This window comes from Chelonoidis abingdonii, chromosome 11, assembly GCF_003597395.2.
Source record: "Chelonoidis abingdonii isolate Lonesome George chromosome 11, CheloAbing_2.0, whole genome shotgun sequence".
Taxonomy (NCBI): domain Eukaryota; kingdom Metazoa; phylum Chordata; order Testudines; family Testudinidae; genus Chelonoidis; species Chelonoidis abingdonii.
In genome coordinates, this window is record NC_133779.1 from 31050492 (window position 1) to 31070485 (window position 19994).

Sequence of the window (19994 nt, forward strand, 5' to 3'; positions counted from 1 at the left end):
TGGCCACAGCTGTTCTAGTTAATCTAAAGCAAACCTTCCTCCCTTGGCAGGGAATAAGGCCCCCTGCTAACACTCTTATGCTGCCCTCTGGCCATGCTGTATCACACTACTTAACTATTTGTTATGGCAGAGTATGAGAGAGACACTGACTCCGTACCCCAGTGCTTGAGGCCCTGACCTCAGATATGAGAGGCCCGTGTTCCAATCCCTCTATTTCTTCAACCTGAGTCCCTGCCCCCTCCAGCAAGTGCCCTTGCTACCAAGTTATTCTGGGGTCTCTCTTCATTTCAGTCCAGGACCTGCACAAAGTCTCATCAGCCCTTTGCCATGACAAGTTTTGTCCATTTCATCAAGACACGCCCAACCGGCACTGCAGCAGGGCGCACAAAAGGAAATCACTAGCTAAACAGTGACATGGGCTGCGGTAACATCCAGCAAGACACTGGCGTTTCCTGAACCAGCAAAGTGCAGGGGAACCTGTTTCCTTTGATCTCGAGAGTAATGCCACGTTAAAATCGGGCCTTTATTTAACGAGGCAAAGGCTGCTTGTGCAGCACCAATTCTGTCAGTTTAGGATCTCGAGTTGTCTGGTCATTATTGGGGTGGGTGATGTCGAGGGGGGAGTGCTGTAATTTATAGAGTAGTACAGTACTGCCTAGTGGCTAGAGCGTTGATCTGGGAGCTAAGAGCTCTGAGTTCTATTCCTCACTCTGGCTGCCTACTATTGGGCGAGGCATTTGCCTCTGGCTCTCCTCCCATCCTTTGCTTATCTCATCTGTTTAGATGGTTGGGGAAGGGATGGTCTCTTTGTACAGCGTCTAGCACGGTGGAGCCTCTCGGCCCTGCCCCCTCATAATAATATCTTCGCTAAGTGACGTGTGTAATGGGTGCAAGAACACTCACCTATTTCAACAGAGTTTTTGCAAAGTTTAATGAGCATCTCTTAGGAGCTTTGCGATCTGTGAATGACGGGCACTGTTCCAGAGAGAGGAGGAGGAATTCCTGACCCTGTCTATCCAGTAGAGAGCCGTGGTCCTCAAGTATCCTAGCCAGCGAGATGCGAGAATAGATCTCATGACAAAGTCCCAGCTTCTACTCAATGCAGGCCCAGTGAGAAAGGTCCTTTAGAGCTCATGCCATGAGCTCCCCAGTGCTCACCTGCACCAGGCGACACCTGATGCTCCTCTCAGGACTCTGCTGCTGTTCTCATGCAATGAGAACCACCCAACGCACGGTTGATAGCCCCCCAGCCCCGCGCCGTGTCCAGAGCACAGCAAGACACAGATTTGAAGACCCCAGGGTTTTCCACCGCGCTGTTTCTCTGGGGCTGGCAGAAAGCGATGTTAAGGTCAAGTCACTCGTGTCAGGCATTCATAACTGCATGGCTGCACACGACGGCAGGGGGGATTGGGGAGCACCTGTGAGTGGCCCGAGGCTGAGAGGGGGCCAAGACACACAGAGGCCAGCACTTTTCCCAGAGGCGTTTGCTAGCGGGAGGGGTGCTCCTTGTCCAAGTGGCATTTCGAGAGAGAGATGGAGCCTGAGTCTGGATCCAGGCCCAAGTTCCAGGGGGCTCAGATCTTGGAGGGTGGTTACGCCCAGGACGTGGATCCAGCCCTAGTCATCCCCACCTTTCGGGGTTGTAGGACAAGGGGAGACTGCACCCCAAAAATCTCAAAGACACAGGAGGGTCCTGCCCTGGGCCCAAGCTGCCAGCCCACATTGCAGTGGGCACTAGGACATCAGGAGCTGGGGGGAGAAAGAGCCCCTGGTTTCCTGCAGAGAGGGGATTCTTCAGCAGGTCTCGGCCTGGCTCGCTAGGGGCCATTAGCACTTCCTAGGCAGATTTCTGGGCCTGGAGGCTAAAACGTTTTATTCTCTCTCTTTGCAGTTAAAAAAGCCAAGTTTGACGGGGCCCAAGGTAAGTCACTCCCGCCACCCCTGGTCATATGGGCGACACGGCTGCCTGGACAGGAGCCTCTCCCCAGTCACACTGCAGGAGGGGGCTGGGTTTCCAGCAGGGGGTCAGTGTGGGCCTGGCTTTAAAAAGCAGAGTGGGCTGCTGAGCTGAAGGGTCATGGGGGGCCCCTGGGTGAGCAGCTTGGGTTTGCTGGGGAGAAAGGCACAGAGGGAGTAGGCAAGAGCAGCCTCTAGGCGTGAGGCAGGGGAGCCTGTAGCCCCAAGCTAGGCCTCGTTCTAAGGACTCATGGTGGGGCCCGTCCCAGCTTCCCCAGGGTTTACCGAAAAGGATCAGCAGGTACCAAGGACAAAATAGAGAGGAAGTGGGGATCAGTGGTTAGAGCTGGGGAGTTGGCATCAGGACTCCTGGGTTCTATCCCTGGCTCTGGGAGGGGAGTGGGGTCCAGTGGTTAGAGCTGGGGAGTTGGCGTCAGGACTCCTGGGTTCTATCCCTGGCCCTGGGAGGGGAGTGGGGTCCAGTGGTTAGAGCTGGGGAGTTGGCGTCAGGACTCCTGGGTTCTATCCCTGGCCCTGGGAGGGGAGTGGGGTCCAGTGGTTAGAGCTGGGGAGTTGGTGTCAGGACTCCTGGGTTCTATCCTTGGCCCTGGGAGGGGAGGGAAGTCTAGACACACATGGGTCACACACACACTGCACCCTCGTCTACAGGCACACAAGCATGCTATACATACCCATACACTTGTTGTGCGCACACACTCACATGCACACAGATCTCACTGGCTTCCTTTCTGTGACGCCTGGGCAAGAGGGCTCTTTTCACCCCATCTGTGCAGAGCTGGGGGGCACCGTGCTCCACTCCCGCACCTGGGATGGTAAGCCCCTCCTCCTTGTCAGTGGAGTGACCAGATGTCCCGATAAAATCGGGATCGTTCCAATATTTAGGTGTTAGTCCCGCGTCCCGACCAATCTTTGGTCGGGACGTAATTTGGCCTGATATTTCACTCCCTCCCTTCCCCTCCCATGTGTCCCGATATTTTCTTCATCTCCTCTGGTCACCCTCCCTGTCAGCCAGTCGTAGAGCAGGCGTGCAGAGGGGCTTTGTTCTCTAGCTCCCTCCTGGGGACAGGAACCATCCAAACCATCCAGAGCTGACGGAGTTGGGCCCCCTTGTCCCGTCTGCACAGAGCACCAAGCATCAGGGGAGCTGAGCCGGCACCAGGAGCGCCCCCTGCTGGAGAGTGGAGCTGCTGTCAATCCCCCTCTGCCCCTGCCTCTACCACCTCTGGCCTGGGAGGGCGGGAGGTGTCCCATGCACACAGCAGCCAGGGGTCGAGGGTGGGGGGAAGCGCCGAGTGATGCGCTAGGGGGTGGGGGCAGTGAGAGGGGGGAGCCAACCAGGCTGCTAGAGGCAGCTCTGATGAAATACCCAGCGGGGTGAGCGACGCCCCAGGTCTGGGGTGGCAGGAGAGGAGCCAAGCTGCTCTGAGTCTAGTCACTCCTGGACATTCGGCACCTCTGCAATCTCCCCCCCTGCACCTCTGCAATCCTCCCCCCCTCCCTCACCTCTGCAATGCCCCCACCACCCACCAGCTGGTGCTGCCATCTCTGCCCAGGGAGAGTGAAACACAGGCCAGGCCAGAGTGGGCTGGGGGCAGGGGGTGGACTGAGAGGCATTAGCAGAGCCAGGTGGTGGCGGGGGAGATCCCAGGACTGGGCTAGCAGGTTGCTGCGGGTCAGGACTGAGGGGCATCAGCAGAGCCAGGGGGAATTCCAGGGCTGGGCTAGGCTAGCAGGGGGCGGCAGGTCGGGACTGAGGGGCATTAGCAGAGCTGTGTAGGACAGTCGGGTCAGGATACACTGCATTAACCATGCTGCATGTGGGCTGAAGCAGCGTCGGGAGCTGACCGTGCCCCTAGCTGGCGACAAACTCTGCTGACAGTGCTTGCGTGGGACAGTCCCGGTGCTGAGATGGTCGGGAAGGGGGGAGTGGCCCTGGTGCTGGAGGAGTGGAGGCTGGGCCTGGGCCTGAGATGGTTGGGAATGGGGGAGTGGAGTTGGTGCTGGAGGAGTGGAGGATGGACTGGTCCTGGGGCTGAGATGGTCGGGGAGTCCAGGGCAGGGTTGGTGCTGGAGGAGCTGGGGCTGGGCTCAGGGAGGGCAATGCAGGGAGAACCTCCCTTGTGTTGGCTGGAGACACCTCTTGGGGACAGGAAGGCCCCTGGGCTGATGGGAAGAACCAGCGGGTGGCCTTTGTGGCTGGGGGTAGGGAGCACGAGGTTGTCTGACTTGGTGCCCCCTGCTCGGGATGGGGCTGATTGAGGCCCAGAGCTCCACCCTCTGCTCCCTTCCCTGCAGAGAAGTTCAACACCTACGTGACGCTGAAGGTGCAGAATGTCAAGAGTACGACCATCGCGGTGCGGGGGAACCTGCCCTGCTGGGAGCAGGACTTCATGTTGTGAGTACTCCCCTTGGGTGGGGGTGGGGCGCCAGGGCCTCCTGCTCTTGTGGGGCTGCTATCAGAACGTAAGAACGGCCACACTGGGTCAGACCAATGGTCCATCAAGCCCAGTATCCTGTCTTCCAACAGTGGCCAATGCCAGGTGCCCCAAGAGGAATGAACAGACAGGTTATCATCAAGTGATGATGCCCTGTCACCCAATCCCAGCTTCTGGCAAACAGAGGCCAGGGACACCATCCCTGCCCATCCTGGCTAATAGCCGTTGATGGACCTATCCCCCATGAATCTATCTAGCTCCCTTTTGAACCCTGTTATAGTCTTGGCCTTCACAACACCCTCTGGCAAGGAGTTCCACAGGTTGACAGTGTGTTGTGTGAAAAAATATTTTCTTGTGTTTGTTTTAAATCTGCTACCTATTAATTTCATTTGGTGACCCCTTGTTCTTGTGTTATCAGACGGAGTAAATAACACTTCCTTATCTACTTTCTCTGCACCAGTCATTTTATAGACCTCTATCATATCCCCCCTTAGTTGGCTCTTCTGCAAGCTGAAAAGTCCCAGTCTTATTAATCTCTCCTCATACAGAAGCTGTTCTATACCCCTAATCATTTTTGTTGCCCTTTTCTGTACCTTTTCCAATTCCAATATATCTTTTTTGAGATGGGGCGACCACATCTGCACACAATTTTTCTGTCCTATTGTTCCTCTCTTCTAATGATTCCAGCATTCTGTACCTCCTACTCACATTGTCTGACTGCCGCTGCACATTAGAGTGGAGAGATATCAAAGAGAATCTCTTGCAAGACTCCCACAGATCTTCTTTTTTTGAGTGGTAATAGCTAAATTTAGATCCCATCATTTTATATGGTATAGTTGGGATATTTTCCTCCAAAAGTGCATACTTTGCATTTATCCAACATGAAATTTCATCGTGCCATTTTCCTTGCCAGTCACCAGTTTTGTGAGATCCTTGTTGTACGCTTTGCGATCTGCCTGGGATGTAACAGATCTGAGCAGTTTGTACATCTGCAAATTTTGCCACCTTCTGTAACCCCTTTTTCCAGATCATTTATGAATATGCTGAATAGGACTGGCCCAGTTACACGAGCCTGAGGGACCACTATTGCCTCTCCATCTGAAAAACTGTTCATGATTATTCCTACCCTTTGTTTCCTGTCTTTTAAACGCAGTTACCAATCCACGAGATTAGAACCTTCCTCTTATCCGCATGACAGAGCGTATTTTGTTAAAGAGCCTTTGTTGTGAGGGACCCTTGTCAAGGCTTTCTGAAATCTACTACACTATTCCACTGATCTCCTTTGTCACATGCTTGTCGACCCCCTCAAGAATTCTACGTAGATTGGTGAGGCATATTTCCCTTTTACAAAAAGCCATGTTTGATTCTCTTCCCAACAAATTATTATCTAGGTGTCTGATAATTTTGTTCTTTACGATAGTTTCAAACCAATTTGTCCGGTACTGAAGTCAGGCTTACTGGCCTGTGGTTGCCAGGGTCACCTCTGGAGCCATTTTTAAAAATTGGCGTCACATTAGCTATCCTCCAGTCATTTGATACAGAAGCTGATTTAAATGATAGGTTACGGATGACAGTTAGTAGTCCTGCAATTTCACATTTGAGTTTCTTCAGAACTCTTGGGTGAACGCCATCCGCTCATGGTGACTTGTTAATGTTAAGTTTATCAATCAATTCCAAAACCTCCTCTAATGACACCTCAATTTGGGACAGTTCCTCAGATCTGTCACCCAAAAAGAATGGCTCAGGTTTGGGAATCTCCCTCACATTCTCAAATAGTGAAGACTGATGCAAAGAATTCATTTAGTTTCTCCGCAATGGCCTTATCTTCTTTGAATGCTCCTTTAGCATCTCAATTGTCCAGTGGCACCCGTGGTTGGTTAGCAGCTTCCTGCTTCTGATGTATTTTTAAAAAATGCTATTACTTTGAGTCTTTGGCCAGCTGTTCTTCAAATTCTCTTTTGGTCTTTCTAATTAGGTTTTTACACTTAATTTGCCAGAGTTTATGCTCCTTTCTATTTTCCTCACTAGGATTTAACTTCCACTTTTTAGGGGATGCCTTTTTGCCTCTTACTGCTTCTTTTACTTTGTTGTTTAACCACGGGGGCTCTTTTTTGGTTCTCTTACTATGTTTTTAATTTGGAGAATACATTTAAGTTGAGCCTCTATGATGGTGTCTTTAAAAAGTTTCCACGCAGCTTGCAGGGATTTCACTTTTAATTTCTGTTTCACTAACCTCCTCATTTTTGTGTAGTTCCCCTTTCTGAAAATAAATGCTACAGTAGTGGGCTGCTGTGGAGTTTTCCCCGCCACAGAGATGTTAAATTTAATTATATTATGGTCACTATTACCAAGCGGCCCAGTTATATTCACCTCTTGGACCTGATCCTGTGCTGCACTTAGGACTAAATCAAGAATTGCCTCTCCTCTTGTGGCTTCCAGGACTAGCTGCTCCAAGACCAGCCATTTAAGGTATCTAGAAACTTTATCTCAGCATCCCTCCTGAGGTGACATGTACCCAGTCAATATGGGTACAGCTGAGATCCGCCATTATTACTGAGTTTTTTGTTTCAATAGCCTCTCTAATCTCCCTGAGCATTTCAGAGTCACTAACACCATCCTGGTCAGGAGGTCTGTAATACAGCTCTACTGCTATATTCTGATTTTCCAAACATGGAATTACTAGCCGTAGAGATTCTATAGTACAATTTAGTTAATTTAAGATTTTTACTTTATTTGATTCCACGCTTTCTTTCACATATAGTGCCACTCTTCCACCAGCACCACCTGTTCTGTCCTTCCGATATATTGTGTACCCTGATATTACTGCGTCCTATTGATTATCCTCATTCCACCAGGTTTCTGTGATGCCTTTTATAGCAATATCCTCATTTAACACGAGGCACTCTGTTCACCTAGCTTATTATTTAGACTTCTAGCACTGGTATCTAAGCACTTTAAAAACTTGCCATTTTTTGGCTGTCCCCTATTGCATGATGTAATTGCATAAACGATAAAACCCACATGCCACACAAGCTCCACAAATCCCCAAAATCAGGCACACCCCAGATAAACTGAGACGTCGGGGACTCTGGTGCAGGATCCCCGGAGCCAGCAGCGGGAACTGAGATGCTCTGTTGCCCTTAACTCTTGACCCTGCCCTTATCTCTAGGGATCACTGCTCTGGTACCTGCCCCATGCCCCGGGGCAGCTGGATGCTGAGCCCCCAGCAACACCAAGTCAGGCGCCTCTCGCATCCTCTCTGTCAAGGCCTTGCCCCCATCCCCACCCCCATCTCCCTCCCAGAGATGCTACTACAGGAGGCGGCTGTGGCACCAGGAGTGTCTCAGGTTACCCCGCCTTCGATGGGTGGCCTGGAGAAACTCCCGGCCCATCAGCAGCCCCCTGGCCATGGAGCCTGCAATCAGGTGGAGGGGAAGGGGAGACGTCTCTTGGCACACCCATGGCTGTTGGCCTTGCCAGACCCCCAGGTGGGTTCCGGATCCCTGCTTTCTGCCTGGACACGATGCCCAAGGCACTCGACACACCAGTGGAGAGCTGGAGAGAGCAGGCTGCCAGCTGAGCCACTGCAGTCTGCAGAGGGGGCCTGGGGAACTGGAGCAGGATGAGACCAGGAGTTCCCTGCCTGTCAGCAGTGTAAACACCCGCCATGGCACAGAGAGAGGGCACTGGGCATGCCTGGAGGCCACAGCTAGGCACAGAGCCTGGGGCTGCTAGGAACATGGTAGCTGTTAACCCTCAAGACGAGGCAGACCCTGGAGGGATCCCAGCAGCAAGGGACTGGGCTGCTCCACGTGGCAGGAAACCGCCTCTCCCCTTTGCTCCCTCATTTTCCATCCATCTGCTTAAAGCGTCAGACATAAGCGCGTCCCAGACCGAGGGCCAGGGGGCTGCGGGCTGGGCTGCTGCAGACACAGCTGGGACTCCCCTAATTACCGTCCCTCGAATGGTGCTCCCATCTCAGGCCAAACACTCCCGCAGGAGATTAAAGTGACAAGGGTCAAACGGTTGGTGGCTCCAGATTCGTCCTTGCTCGGGAGCAGGGTCCTGACTTCTATGCAGCGAGGCGGGAGGAGATTCAGAAGCATGTTGGCATGTGTTAAACTCACGCCTCGGATGCTGGGAAAGTCAAACAGTTTTGTGGGACCTACCAAAGAAAAAAGTGACACAATTTCCAGAGCTGAGCTGTGTCTAGATGACAAGTCACCGCTAGTGCAACGTTGGGAGCTGGCGCTGTCTGTCTAACCTCCCTAGGCCATGTTCTGGCGCTGGCTCGGGGGGGTTCCCAGCTCCCCCAGTCCCAACCTGTCCCAGCAGGGGGCGCTGTGGGGAGTGGGGCAAGAGCGCTGACTCCCAGCTGCTGCAGCAAGTGGCCCCGTGGCATGAGCTCACCCAGATGTGGGGCCCAGTGGGGACGGGGACGGGGAGCAGCCTGCCCAGGGTCATGGGAGAGGCAGAGAGCCAGACGAGGCCAGCAGTGCTGGGCACATGGTCGCTTTGCTTCCCTTGCAGTGAGATTAACCGGCTGGACCTGGGGCTGACGGTGGAGGTGTGGAACAAGGGGCTGATCTGGGACACCATGGTGGGGATGGTGTGGATCCCCCTGCAGACCATCCGGCAGTCCAACGAGGTAGGCACGGGGCGCTCTCCCCAGCGGGTCCCAGACAGCCGCCAGTCCCTGACCTTCCTGACTCCCTGCCTCGGTCTCTGCCCTTCGGAGCCCAGCCAGGACTGGGCGTCACCCCCTGCCGGCCTTCTGGGGTGGAGCGAGGGGAGGATCTGTGTCTGGGGTGGGAGAGGAACCAGTGTCCTGGCAGAGCCACCTGTCCCCTGGGCTCCAAAGTCCCCTTCCTGTGCCAAGGCTCAGCCTCCTTCTAACCCACATGGTACATCCTGGCAGAGCCAGGCTGGTGGTACCTGGAGACAGGTGGGGAAGGGCAGGTGTCCACCTGCTTGGGGGTGCAGAGGGTTAGCCTGGGGGATTTGGGGTTCTCTTCCAGCAGCTGGGAGGAAAGCAAGGCTGGCGGGGGAGGAGGAGTCTCCAGGGTGCAAAGGATTAATGATGAGCCTCTGTACCAAGCCCTTGTGCCCCCTCCAGTGGTCGGCACTCTGAGGCGCCATGGGGCAGGCTGGGGATTTAGCCTCCCTGCCCTGGTACTGCTCCTGTGGGCAGAGAGTAGCTCCATGACCTGGTACTGCCGCAAATCGTCCTCTCCTGAAGGGGATCGAGGCAGGGGGCGGGTGGAGGGGACACGGCTGTTCAGACAGCACAGCTCTTCACTATGGCTGCTAGCAGGAGGAGGAGCAGAGATCTGGGACTCAGGACACCTGGGTTCCATTCCTGGCTCAGGAAATCGCTGTCCCCCTTTGTGCCTCAGTTCCCCCCCACCCCCCAGTAAGAGACTCTCCCCTGGCACACAGAGCTGTGGGGCTTAGCCCCATGAAAGGGCCAGAGCAGGAGAGCATGGCTGGGTTATTTGCCAGGCTGGGAGACTCTAAGTGGGGCTTCATTCCCCTGGCATCTGCCCTGACCCCCCAGTTCTCTTCCCTAGGAGGGCCCTGGGGAATGGCTCACCCTCGACTCCCAGGTCATCATGACCGACAACGAGATCTCTGGCACCAAGGACCCCACCTTCCACCGCATCCTGCTGGACACCCACTTCGAGTTACCGCTTGGTACGGTGCCCTCCCCAGGGCCAGGGGGTGAGAGGGGCTCCTGGCCTGTGCCCCAATCCCCATCGTGTTCCCGGAGTTCTCTCTCCTTGGGGATATTTCCCTCCTCACAACCCAGATGTGGGATTGAAAGAGACGGGGTGCCCCAAAACTGGAAACACAGTGGGGGTTGTGGTTCAGGATTGAGGGGCATTGGCAGAGGTGTGTGGCAAGTCCAGGGCTGGGGTAGCAGGGGGTTGCGGGTCGGGACTGTGGGGCATCACCAGAGTCCTTTCCTGGATCCTCTCCTTCACGCATGTGCCCGACCTACCGCTCCTCCTCTCCACCCTCCTTTCCCTTCCGGTGAGGAGCCCATCAGGGTGTGGGACACCCCAACTCCACTCCCATCCTCTGACCCAGCCCTGCCACCCCACTTCCCTCCCTGCCCCACAGATCCATTCCCCCCCTCCCCCTCCAGCACAGGCTGCCTCTCCCCACCATCCTCTGCTCAGCTGCAGGCCCAGCCAGAAGCTGATGCCATGACCCAAACCTGGGCCCCCATATGCAGGGCCCCAGGGGCTGCGTTGGGGTAGGGGGGCAGGCCGGAGAGTCTCCACGGGCTGCTGGCAAGGGGGCCTCTCTGCTTTCAGACATCCCCGAGGAAGAGGCCAGGTACTGGGCGAAGAAGCTGGAGCAGCTGAATGCTATGAAGGATCAGGACGATGTAAGTCAGCCCTGGGGCCTGGCACCCCCTGCCGGCCCTGATCCCCTGTGTGTGTTCGCAGTTCCCCCCGCCCCCCAGCACCGCTGGGTTGTGTGCATTCAGGTGGCGCCTGGCTGGGCGAACGTGCCAGGGCCTCACTGGCAGAGACAGGACCAGGGGGACGGGGCAGGAAATCAGAGCATCCCAGGGGCATCTGCTGGGAGTCTATTATCACCTCCCCTGAAGGGCTGCGGGGCCCGCTCTGCTGGGCCAGGGGGAGGGGGCCGGCCCAGAGACTGCCTGGCCGGGATGCCCGTGACCGCCCCTCTGTTCTTTCTCCAGTACGAGTTCCAGGAGGAGCAGGACAAACCGCTCCCCGTGCCCGGCTCCCAATGCTGTAAGTACCGATCACCTCCAGCATCAAGCCCCCCAATCCTCTGGGCCAGTGACCCTCCAGCTCCCGCAGAGCTGGGTCACAGGTGCCTCTCGGGCTGGACCCCGGGGGGGCTGGATGGTGCCTGGATGGAGCTGGGGCGGAGGGGAAGAGTTTTTTGACCCCCCGGTGAGGTGGGGTGGGGATGATCATAGAGCCTGTGTCTCCCTTGCCCCTAACTCCCAGGCCCCACCCCGTTCCTGTGCATGGCTCACACCACCCCGATTAGCATGGGGAAGATGCCTCTAGCCTGCACCCTGCGGGGTTCCCAGCACAGTGCCCCCTCTGGGTCAGCAGCTGCAGCTGGGGAGGGGTCTGGGCTGACGACACGCCCCAGCCTAGGAAGCAGGGACTCGGCCTGGGTCGCTGGAGACGTGATCCCCCTCCTCTGAAGTCCTTGGCCCCATTCCCTCTCTCCTTCCCCCTGCTCTGTCTCCCTCCTCTCCTCTGCCGTGTGTTCGCTTTCCTCTGCTCCAGTCCTCTGCCTTGCCCTGGGAAGCTTTGGAGCAGGGTCGGTTTGGCTCGGCCCGGCCCACGTCTGGGAGGGGAGTGGGTGGGAGGGGGCTGAGGAAGAGCTGACATGGGTGGGGACTCAGCACTGGCTTAGGGAGAAGGGCCCAGCCCAGAGAGGGGTCAGATCTGCCCGAGTAGCACCAAGCCTGGAGGAAGCTGGGGCCGGGTGACCCTGCTGAGGCGAGGAAGGAACTACGGCATAAGGGCCCGAGCATATGAGGTCGGGAGGTGCCCACGTGAAGGCAGAGTTGGGGGTTGGATCCTCCCCAAATCTCTTGGCCTTCCAGTGAGAGGTGGCCCTACCCAGCCCAGCTGGCAGCAGAGTCACTGGGTGACCCTGAACCAGTCACTCCCCCCTGACCCCCCGCACACACTCCATGCCTCAATTTTCCCCTCTGCGACATGAGGGCTCGTCACACCCACCTCAAAGGGCTGTGCACTGGGGCAAATGGGTCAGTGGGCCTAGTTCTCTCCTGCCCTAAGGCCAGTGAGGTCAGTGGGGTTACCCCAGGGGTGACTCTGTCCCATTAGTTCTGAGCCAGGCGTGAGGGGCTCTCAGCCCCGCTTCTGTTGACGTCCCTCAGCATGGCCTCTGGCCTCCTGCGTTTGCTCCCTCCTGCTGCCCCAGGCTTTCTTCCCCTGGTTCGCTGTGGCGCGGAGGCCGGGGAGCTGCGTTTGCTCAGGTCTAACGGCTCGTGGGTCTTTTTGGTGCGCTCATGTTGACAAATTTGGAGAATGACGACTGGCCGAGATCTGGCCAGGGAACAGGCTCCCCCAGGCCCTGGATGTGGAGATGGCGGCTTCAGGACCCAGTGGCATTCTCTCTCCTCCCACGGGGGGCGATGGGGGGCAGAAAGAGGGGCTCGGGATGCAGCCCCACAGCGTAACACCCCAGCCCCTCCCACCCCCCACGTGGGGTAAGAAGGAGGCAACCCAGATCCACCAGGATTTAAGAGCCGGTTCCCCTCCCTATGCTCTTTCTCCCAGCCTGCCCCAAACGTCTGGATCTGCCTCTCCCAGACCTCCGCTCATCCCCTAGTCCCCTGCCCCCATGAACCCTTGCTCTCCCCATGTCCTGTGGGGTCTTGCAACCTGCCGGGGCCTGTCCAGAACATCCCTTGTTCCGACCTCTCCGAGCTGAGGGCAAAGAGGGTCCCAGGCCACAGAGCTCAGCTCGGGCTTGGAAGTTCCCCAGCATGTGGTGGGGGCCGGGGCTGGAGCCGAACCCCAACTCTGCCCGGCGCAGTGCCAGAGTCTGAGTGTCGGGGCTGCGGGCGGAAGCTGGGGGTCTGCTTTGGGCCGGGCTGTAAAAGGGGCTTTGGTCTCCCACCCAGGCTCTAACACCTACTCCCACAGCCGTGTCCGTCTTATTGTCTCTGCCCCTTTTCTTTATAGGCAACTGGAATTATTTTGGCTGGGGAGAACCGCAGAGTAAGTATCTGATCACCTTCTCACCCAGAACGCAGGTGGCTCCCCCCTTTCCTACCTGCTGGCCTCCCACCCCCCCACCCCCCAACCAGGGGGAGGTCCATTCTGCCTCTGGCCCCTCCAAGGCCCGGTGGCTAACCCAGAAGAGCCGTGCAGGGGAGCAGAGGGGGCCGGGTGGCTAGCAGGCAATGCAGGGGGGCCTGGGACTAGACTCACCTTTGCCTTGGCCTGGCCTGGCTTTCATCTTTTCATGCAGTTGGCATGTCTCCCCAGTGCTCCTGGAGAGAGGGGCACAGGACCGGCTACAAATGCTTTTTGGGGTGGGTAGATGGACCGTCCCCAGGGCAGGGAGGGATGGAGCAGTGTGCAGATGGCATTGTAATCTTTGCTCAAGCCCAGCACGCAGGCTTTCTTGGTCCATGGGGCCAGCCAGAGGGGATTGCCCAGGGACCCCCTGCCCCTCCAAGGCAGGAGAGAAGTAGGGGTAATTCGGCATCCTGTAGACCCCTTCTCCATCTCTTCCTCCCCCTCTCCCCACCCCCCTTATGTATACTCCCATTCCCTCCCCTCCCTTCCAGGCTGGGGTAGCGGCTCTGGCTGATTCTCCAGGATAAGGATAAGGTGGAAGGTCTTTGCGGGCTGTGGGGAGGCAGCTTGGTGGGTCAATGCCCTGAAGGCTCTGGGCGCTCCCAGGCCTGCAGGATGTGGCAGTACTGCCCCCCCCCCCCCCCCGTTGTGACAACCTCGGCCTCCCGCTTGCGGCACCACAGTCACGCTGCTGACATCTGCCCAAGCTGGGACCGACGCCACCACTCCAGTGTAACATGCCCAGAGCTAAATTCCCCTCCTCGATTCCGCTCCCCCTGCTCCAGGAGCACCAGCCGAACCATGGCTCGGTCCTGCCAACCAGTGCAAGGCACCATGGTGGAACCGTGCGGCCTCCAACTCCTGTTTCAGACCCACTCCCTCCAAAAGGACCCCAGGGATGGTCGCCCGAAGAGGCGACGGAGGGCAGCTGTGATGGAGTAGGGTCTGTCTGTGTGAGGAATGGGAGAGCAGGGGAGGACTTTAGGGGATGGACCATACCGGAGCCTGTAATCTGAGCTAGGTAAGGGAGGGGTAAGGTCAACACCTTTGCCCGGGAAGGAGGACGAAGGGGCTGGCAGGAGGGAAGTAGTTTTCAGTTTGGGTTTGGGTTTGGGGTTGTAGGGCGGAATTCAGGATATCCTAAGCTGGGATCCAAGCACCTTGAAAGCCCAGAAGGACTCGATTGAGGGGTCCTGACTGCCTCCAAGCTCTGCCGTAACCTGCGTTCCTGTGTCCAATAAACCTTCTGTTTTACTGGTTGGCTGAGAGTCACTGTGGGGTCCAGGAAGAGGGGTGCAGGGCTGGACTCCCCCACACTCCGTGACAACTGGTGGTAGCAGTGGGATATACTGCACCCCGTGGATGGCACTTCCTGCAATAAGTGACTGGGGAGCAGTAAAACGAAGGGGTGGTTAACCCCTGGGGAGTGGGGGCTTCTTAAACAAGAATGATTTCACAGCCTTTCTGGGTATACATTACGGGTGTTATGGAGGGGACTCAGGACTGGGCCTAGTCCTGGAGTGCCATGGTACTGGTAGTACTACGTGTACAGTCAAAGCTGTGTTCAAGCGCAGCATCGTGTGACAAGCAATAATGATGGAGGTACACACTGAGTGCAGCGTCTAGGGGCGGGCGCGTATGGGGGCAGGCTAGAGAGGCAGGGAGGCGGCACCCCGGAGCTGTATGCCAGCTGCTGAAGTTCGCGAGTTGCAGACGTTATTCGGACAGGGGCTGATTAGTGCGAGACGATCGCAGAGTTGCAGGAGAGTTAACTGTGGGAAGTCTGTGAGAGGTCAGGGATGAGTTGGGGAGAGTTCAGAGAGCTGGTGGTTCAAGTGATTCGCCCGAGGCGTATGGCATGACTTACATCGGCGCAGGCATCGGTTACCGGTAGTAGTGCCCACATCCTAGGTGCTCCCGCAGTTGCATTGCATCGATGCAGGGTGGGACCGGGGGGGACATTTGAGGCAACTTACCACATAGAGCTTTCAGGTGATGGAATAGGGGAATCTCAGCCCACCCTTCATCCTGTGTATGTTGGATTACACTCGTACCAGCGAAGCGTTGGCATTGTACTTTCGAAGCCAGACCTGGCATTAGAGCTTTTCAGCCTACGTCAGGTCCTCATGTCGGCCTAGCTCGTCTTATGGCACTGTGCAGCAGTCATACACGGGCTGGTGGAGGTCACAATGCGAAGATGATGCTCATTAGACGCACCGGATGGACACTACTCCCTGCTGCCTACGAGCAGGACCGATCTAACCGGATTTCGCTTCGACTGTATTGTGGACAGAGCCGGCGGTAAGCGGGGCCCCTATGAGTACGCCTCCTATCGCAAGGGCACGATGCGATGGCGGGAGCCTACTTCCCACTGGGTGGAGGCTTCCACGTGAGAGTATGTCCTGGAGATCTACCGAGGTAGCTGGTCCCGAGAGCTCAGGTTCGCTAGGTTCGAGTTGAGCACTCTGCCCAGCCCGCAAGGCAGAGGTGTAGAGCATAGCACAATTCTTAAATGCCGGTCACGGGTCCCTATTCAACTAAGCTAATCATGTAAACGTTACGAACTAGACAAAATTAGTTATTTTGCAAAGCGGGATCAGGTGATGATTCCTCCCTGTGAGGACAAACTCCAGGCCACTGGGGCGGCCTTCAGGTTATCAGCACGAGAGGTACACATGTGGTGGGGCTGTCAAACCAGGCCATCACCTTCGGGTTACATGTGACATGATGAAAATATCTATGACAGGGGATATGTTTGGCCGAGTGTGGCATTGAGAGGGGCAGGGAGATGACCCCTTAGTGGGATCTGTTCCTGGGACAAAGCTGGTTCCCTGACCCGGGCATTCCCTCTCTGATCAGTGACCAGGCCCAGCACGCTGGATTCCAGAGGGTGCTGCATCTGTACCGACAGCTGTTTCCACAGCTGGACACCAATTCACTGTCCACGGGTGAAGACGGGTCACATCCTCCTATACGATGCTCCCTTTTGGGTCACTGTAAAACTGCGCCAAGACACGAGAGATCGGAACATGCTGGCTTGGGGGTGATCCAGTGCTTCCAGCCCTTGGGGGTCGCAAGTGGTCTGGTCTCTAATAAGGATGGGTAAATCCGGTTCTGTGGGACTATTCGAAAGCTGAATGCATCACCGTAATCTGATGCCTACCCATACCCAGGCCTGACGGTTCGCTCAGACAAGGCTGGGAGGCACCGGTACTCACACCACATGGATCTTACAAAGGGCTACTGGCAGGTGCCGCTGGAGCAGATGCCAGGCTGAAATCGACCTTTATCACCCTCTGGGGCTCTACGATTTCTGACCCTGCCCTTTGGGCCTCAAGGACACAGCCACCTTCCAGCGCTGGTGGATCAGCTACTGAGGGGGATGGAGAGCTTCTCTGTGGCGTATATTGACGACATCTGCATCTTCAGCAGACCTGGAGGACCACGTGTCCCAGGTTAAACAATCCTGGACGACTCCGGAAGGCTGGTGTAACCGTAAAGGCTGAGAAGTGCAAGGTGGGGATGGCTGAAGTATCGCTTACAAGTTGTCACGGAGTGTGGGGGAGTCCAGCCCTGCACCCCTCTTCCTGGACCCACAGTGACTCTCAGCCACCAGTAAAACAGAAGTTTATTGGACACAGGACAGGTTACGCAGAGCTTGAGGCAGTCAGAACCCCTCAATGCTCAATCAAGTCCTTCTGGGCTTTCAGGGTGCTTGGATCCCAGCTTAGGATACCCTGAATTCCGCCCCACAGCCCCAAACCCAAACTGAAAACTACTTCCCTCCTGCCAGCCCCTTCCTTTGTCTTCCTTCCTGGGCAAAGGTGTTGACCTCTCCCCTCCCTTATCTAGCTCAGGTTACAGTCTCTGGTATAGTCCATCCCCTAAAATCCTCCCCTGCTCTCCCATTCCCCACACAGACAGACCCTACTCCATCACAGCAGCCACCAGGGCCACCCAGAGGATTCAAGGGGTCTGGGGCAAAGTGGGGGAGTTGCAGCGCTTGTACTCACCCCACGGTGGTCAAAGTCTTCGGCAGCATTTCAGCGGGGGGAGTCTTTAGTCCCTCTGCATCTTCGGCAGCACTGAAGGGCCCCCCACCACTGAAATGCAGCCAAAGACCCGGTCCTCCGCCGGGCCAGGGCTCACGGGGGCCCTGCAGGGCCCAGGGCCTGGAGCAAATTGCCCCACTTGCCCCCTCCGGGTGGCCCTGGCAGCTGCGAGCGGTACAGAGTTCTGCAGGATTGGGGAGCTGGTATGGTTCCCAGCCACCAGGGTCAAGCCTCTTCCCGCGGTCTGTGCACAGGGGGTTGGGGGTGGAGCAGAGTGAATGGGCACACGGAGGCAGACTGCTGCTGGGGTGCACCCGAGCCATCGGCTCCTGGAGCACTGAACTTCTCTGTGTGCCCAACACATGCCAGTGCCCCTCTCCCCACACAAAGCCGGGGATGTCCCTGCATGTCAACATAGGCTCCTCTCTAGGCCTTGGTCCATGTGTCTCACAGCTGAGTCTCCTAGGAGAAAGTCCCACAGAGGCGGAGGTCTTTGAAGCAGTGGCCTGGTTCTTACTGATGCCAGCAGGGCAGTAGAGGTTGGCATTGTCCTTGCTGCTGAGACACTGGCTATCTCATGCCTCTCCGTCATGCGGTGGCCTCTGGCCCCTTCCCGTGCAAAACGCTCACTGGTGACAATTGACCCTTTGCAGATGACGACCCCGACAGCACCATGGATGACCGGGACAGCGATTACCGAAGCGAGACCAGTAATAGCATCCCGCCTCCGTACTACACCACGTCCCAGCCCAACGCCTCGGTCCACCAGTATCCCATGAGGCACCAGCAGCAGAGCTCCCGCGACTCGTACATGGACTCCGTGCAGAGCTACGAGATGGACTACTCGGATCAGCGGCCCATCAGGTAGAGTTGGGGAAGGCCGGCGCCGGCCTTCGGATGGCCTGTGATACTGACCTGCTGCGCTGCAGACACGCGTGGTGGGAGAGGTTAGGCCAGGCTATGCTGCAGTAATCAGGGAGAGAGAGATGGATGGGAAGGGGGCTGTCTCGGAGGAGGAGAAAAAGCCATGCCCTGAGGCAGATTAGCTATAGCTCTTGGCATAGGTTGGACAGAGCTGGTACGCAGTGGTGCCCACCCTAACATTTCTGTGCCAACACCAGCTGCTTTCTCCAGAATCTTAGCTTTCATTCAAAATTAAAATCCAGGCTCTGGGGGGAATGCCCCTGAGGCTGTGCAGGCTGCAGACAGTTAGAACCTGCTGCCTGAGGAGAGGGGCCACCAGCTGCCTGCATTCCTCTCACTGGGGAGTTAACTCTGAAACCTAATGATGGGTTCCAGCGGTGCCTTGTTCACTGTTCTGTGGTAGTAGAAAGAGCTATTGTGGGTGGAGTTTGGGACTGTGGGCGGAGTTTGACTAACCAGTGCTTCCTCTCCATCTAATCTCTGGCTATTGTTAGACCACCGAAGGGTAAAACCCTAATAAACATCAGGGAGATGAAGGTTTGGGGGATCCATCCGCCTCCCAGGGACAGTCCTCTCCACTCTGGAGACACCGAGGGCAGGGCTGTAGCTGATCAGGATTTAGGTGCACAGGCAGGGCTGTGAGGAGTGGAGTAGCTGAGGATGCTGCAGAGGCATTGCTGGAGCTGCATGGGCCAGGCCTGGAAGCGTAGCTGGGCTGTCTGCATTGGCAGCGCTGTAGGGGGAAGTTTCTATGCCATCTACCTTCCCTGCACCCATCTATCTGCTGCCAGCACAGCCTCACTGCTCCTGAGCATTCAGCCGCCAGACTCTGTACTCCCACCCTCAGGGAGATCCCAGATTGGGGAATCTCCTCCTAGCCCTCCCCAAAATCCTATACTCCCTGGGGCATCGGAGGAACAGCCGCAGAACCCTGAGGCCATGGCTTCCTTGCTGTGAGGGCGAATGCTGGGGGCACAGCCCTGAGCAGAGGAGGGGACGTGCTGCGCAGCCCTGCTGGGAGCTTATTGCCTGTTGCGGTGTCATTGGTTCCCGGGTGACCTTTGCTGACCATGTTCCTCTCCTCCCCGGCAGACGCTACGATAGCGTCGATTCTGCCACAAACGGGCGCAGCGACGCTGAGTCCGCCTCCGAGTCGAGCAGGCGGACCAGCCGCCAGTTCTCCCTTGAGAGCAGGCGATCCCTAGACCTATCGGATAGGTGGGTCTCTACCTTGTCTCTAGCCTTGTGCCTGACGCAGAGTGCTGTGGTTGGTCCTTGCTGCCCGGGTTAGGCCGATACCAGTCCCGGCAATGGCAACCCCATGCGGCTGCCGGAAGTACCCGCTCCCTCCCCATCCCCGGCCACTCCTGTGTGTCAGATTCATCGGCCCCGAGGGGAAATGACAAGGCTCCTGGGCGTGGGTTCCTCGAGGTGTCCAGTGTAAAGTGCATTGCACATGCATCCCGCTGCAGCAAAAGATGCCCCAGGGCCCCCTGCTTTGTGCTCTGGTTCTCTGAAGGGTTCTCACTGAGGCAGAGTTCCCTGGCCATGAGGCAGTTGATGCCAGTTGGGCAGGTTGGCATTGTCCTTGCTGCTCAGACAGAACCAGAACCAGGGGTGGGAGGGAAGAAATACCTAAATGGAGCAGAACAGAGCTGGCAGCTTCCTTCACCTGCCTGGGATTGGACGCATTCCGTTCACTTGCTGTGACTTGGGAGTGTGGCTGGCTCGGTCGCCCAGGCAGCCTTGGTCCTTCAGCCAACACCCCAAAG

General features: G+C 56.8%; 1 protein-coding gene across 1 annotated transcript in view; it reads left to right on the forward strand.

The window, feature by feature from the left end:
• The window catches only part of LOC116835817 (protein unc-13 homolog A-like), a 133726-nt gene that overhangs the window by 41553 nt on the left and 72179 nt on the right, over positions 1–19994 (forward strand). Inside the window, 9 exon segments of the mRNA XM_032798978.2 lie at positions 1892–1921; positions 4273–4372; positions 8943–9060; positions 9983–10106; positions 10733–10806; positions 11128–11182; positions 13127–13162; positions 17952–18162; positions 19315–19440. Of these exon segments, the coding sequence (XP_032654869.1) occupies positions 1892–1921; positions 4273–4372; positions 8943–9060; positions 9983–10106; positions 10733–10806; positions 11128–11182; positions 13127–13162; positions 17952–18162; positions 19315–19440 (874 nt within the window).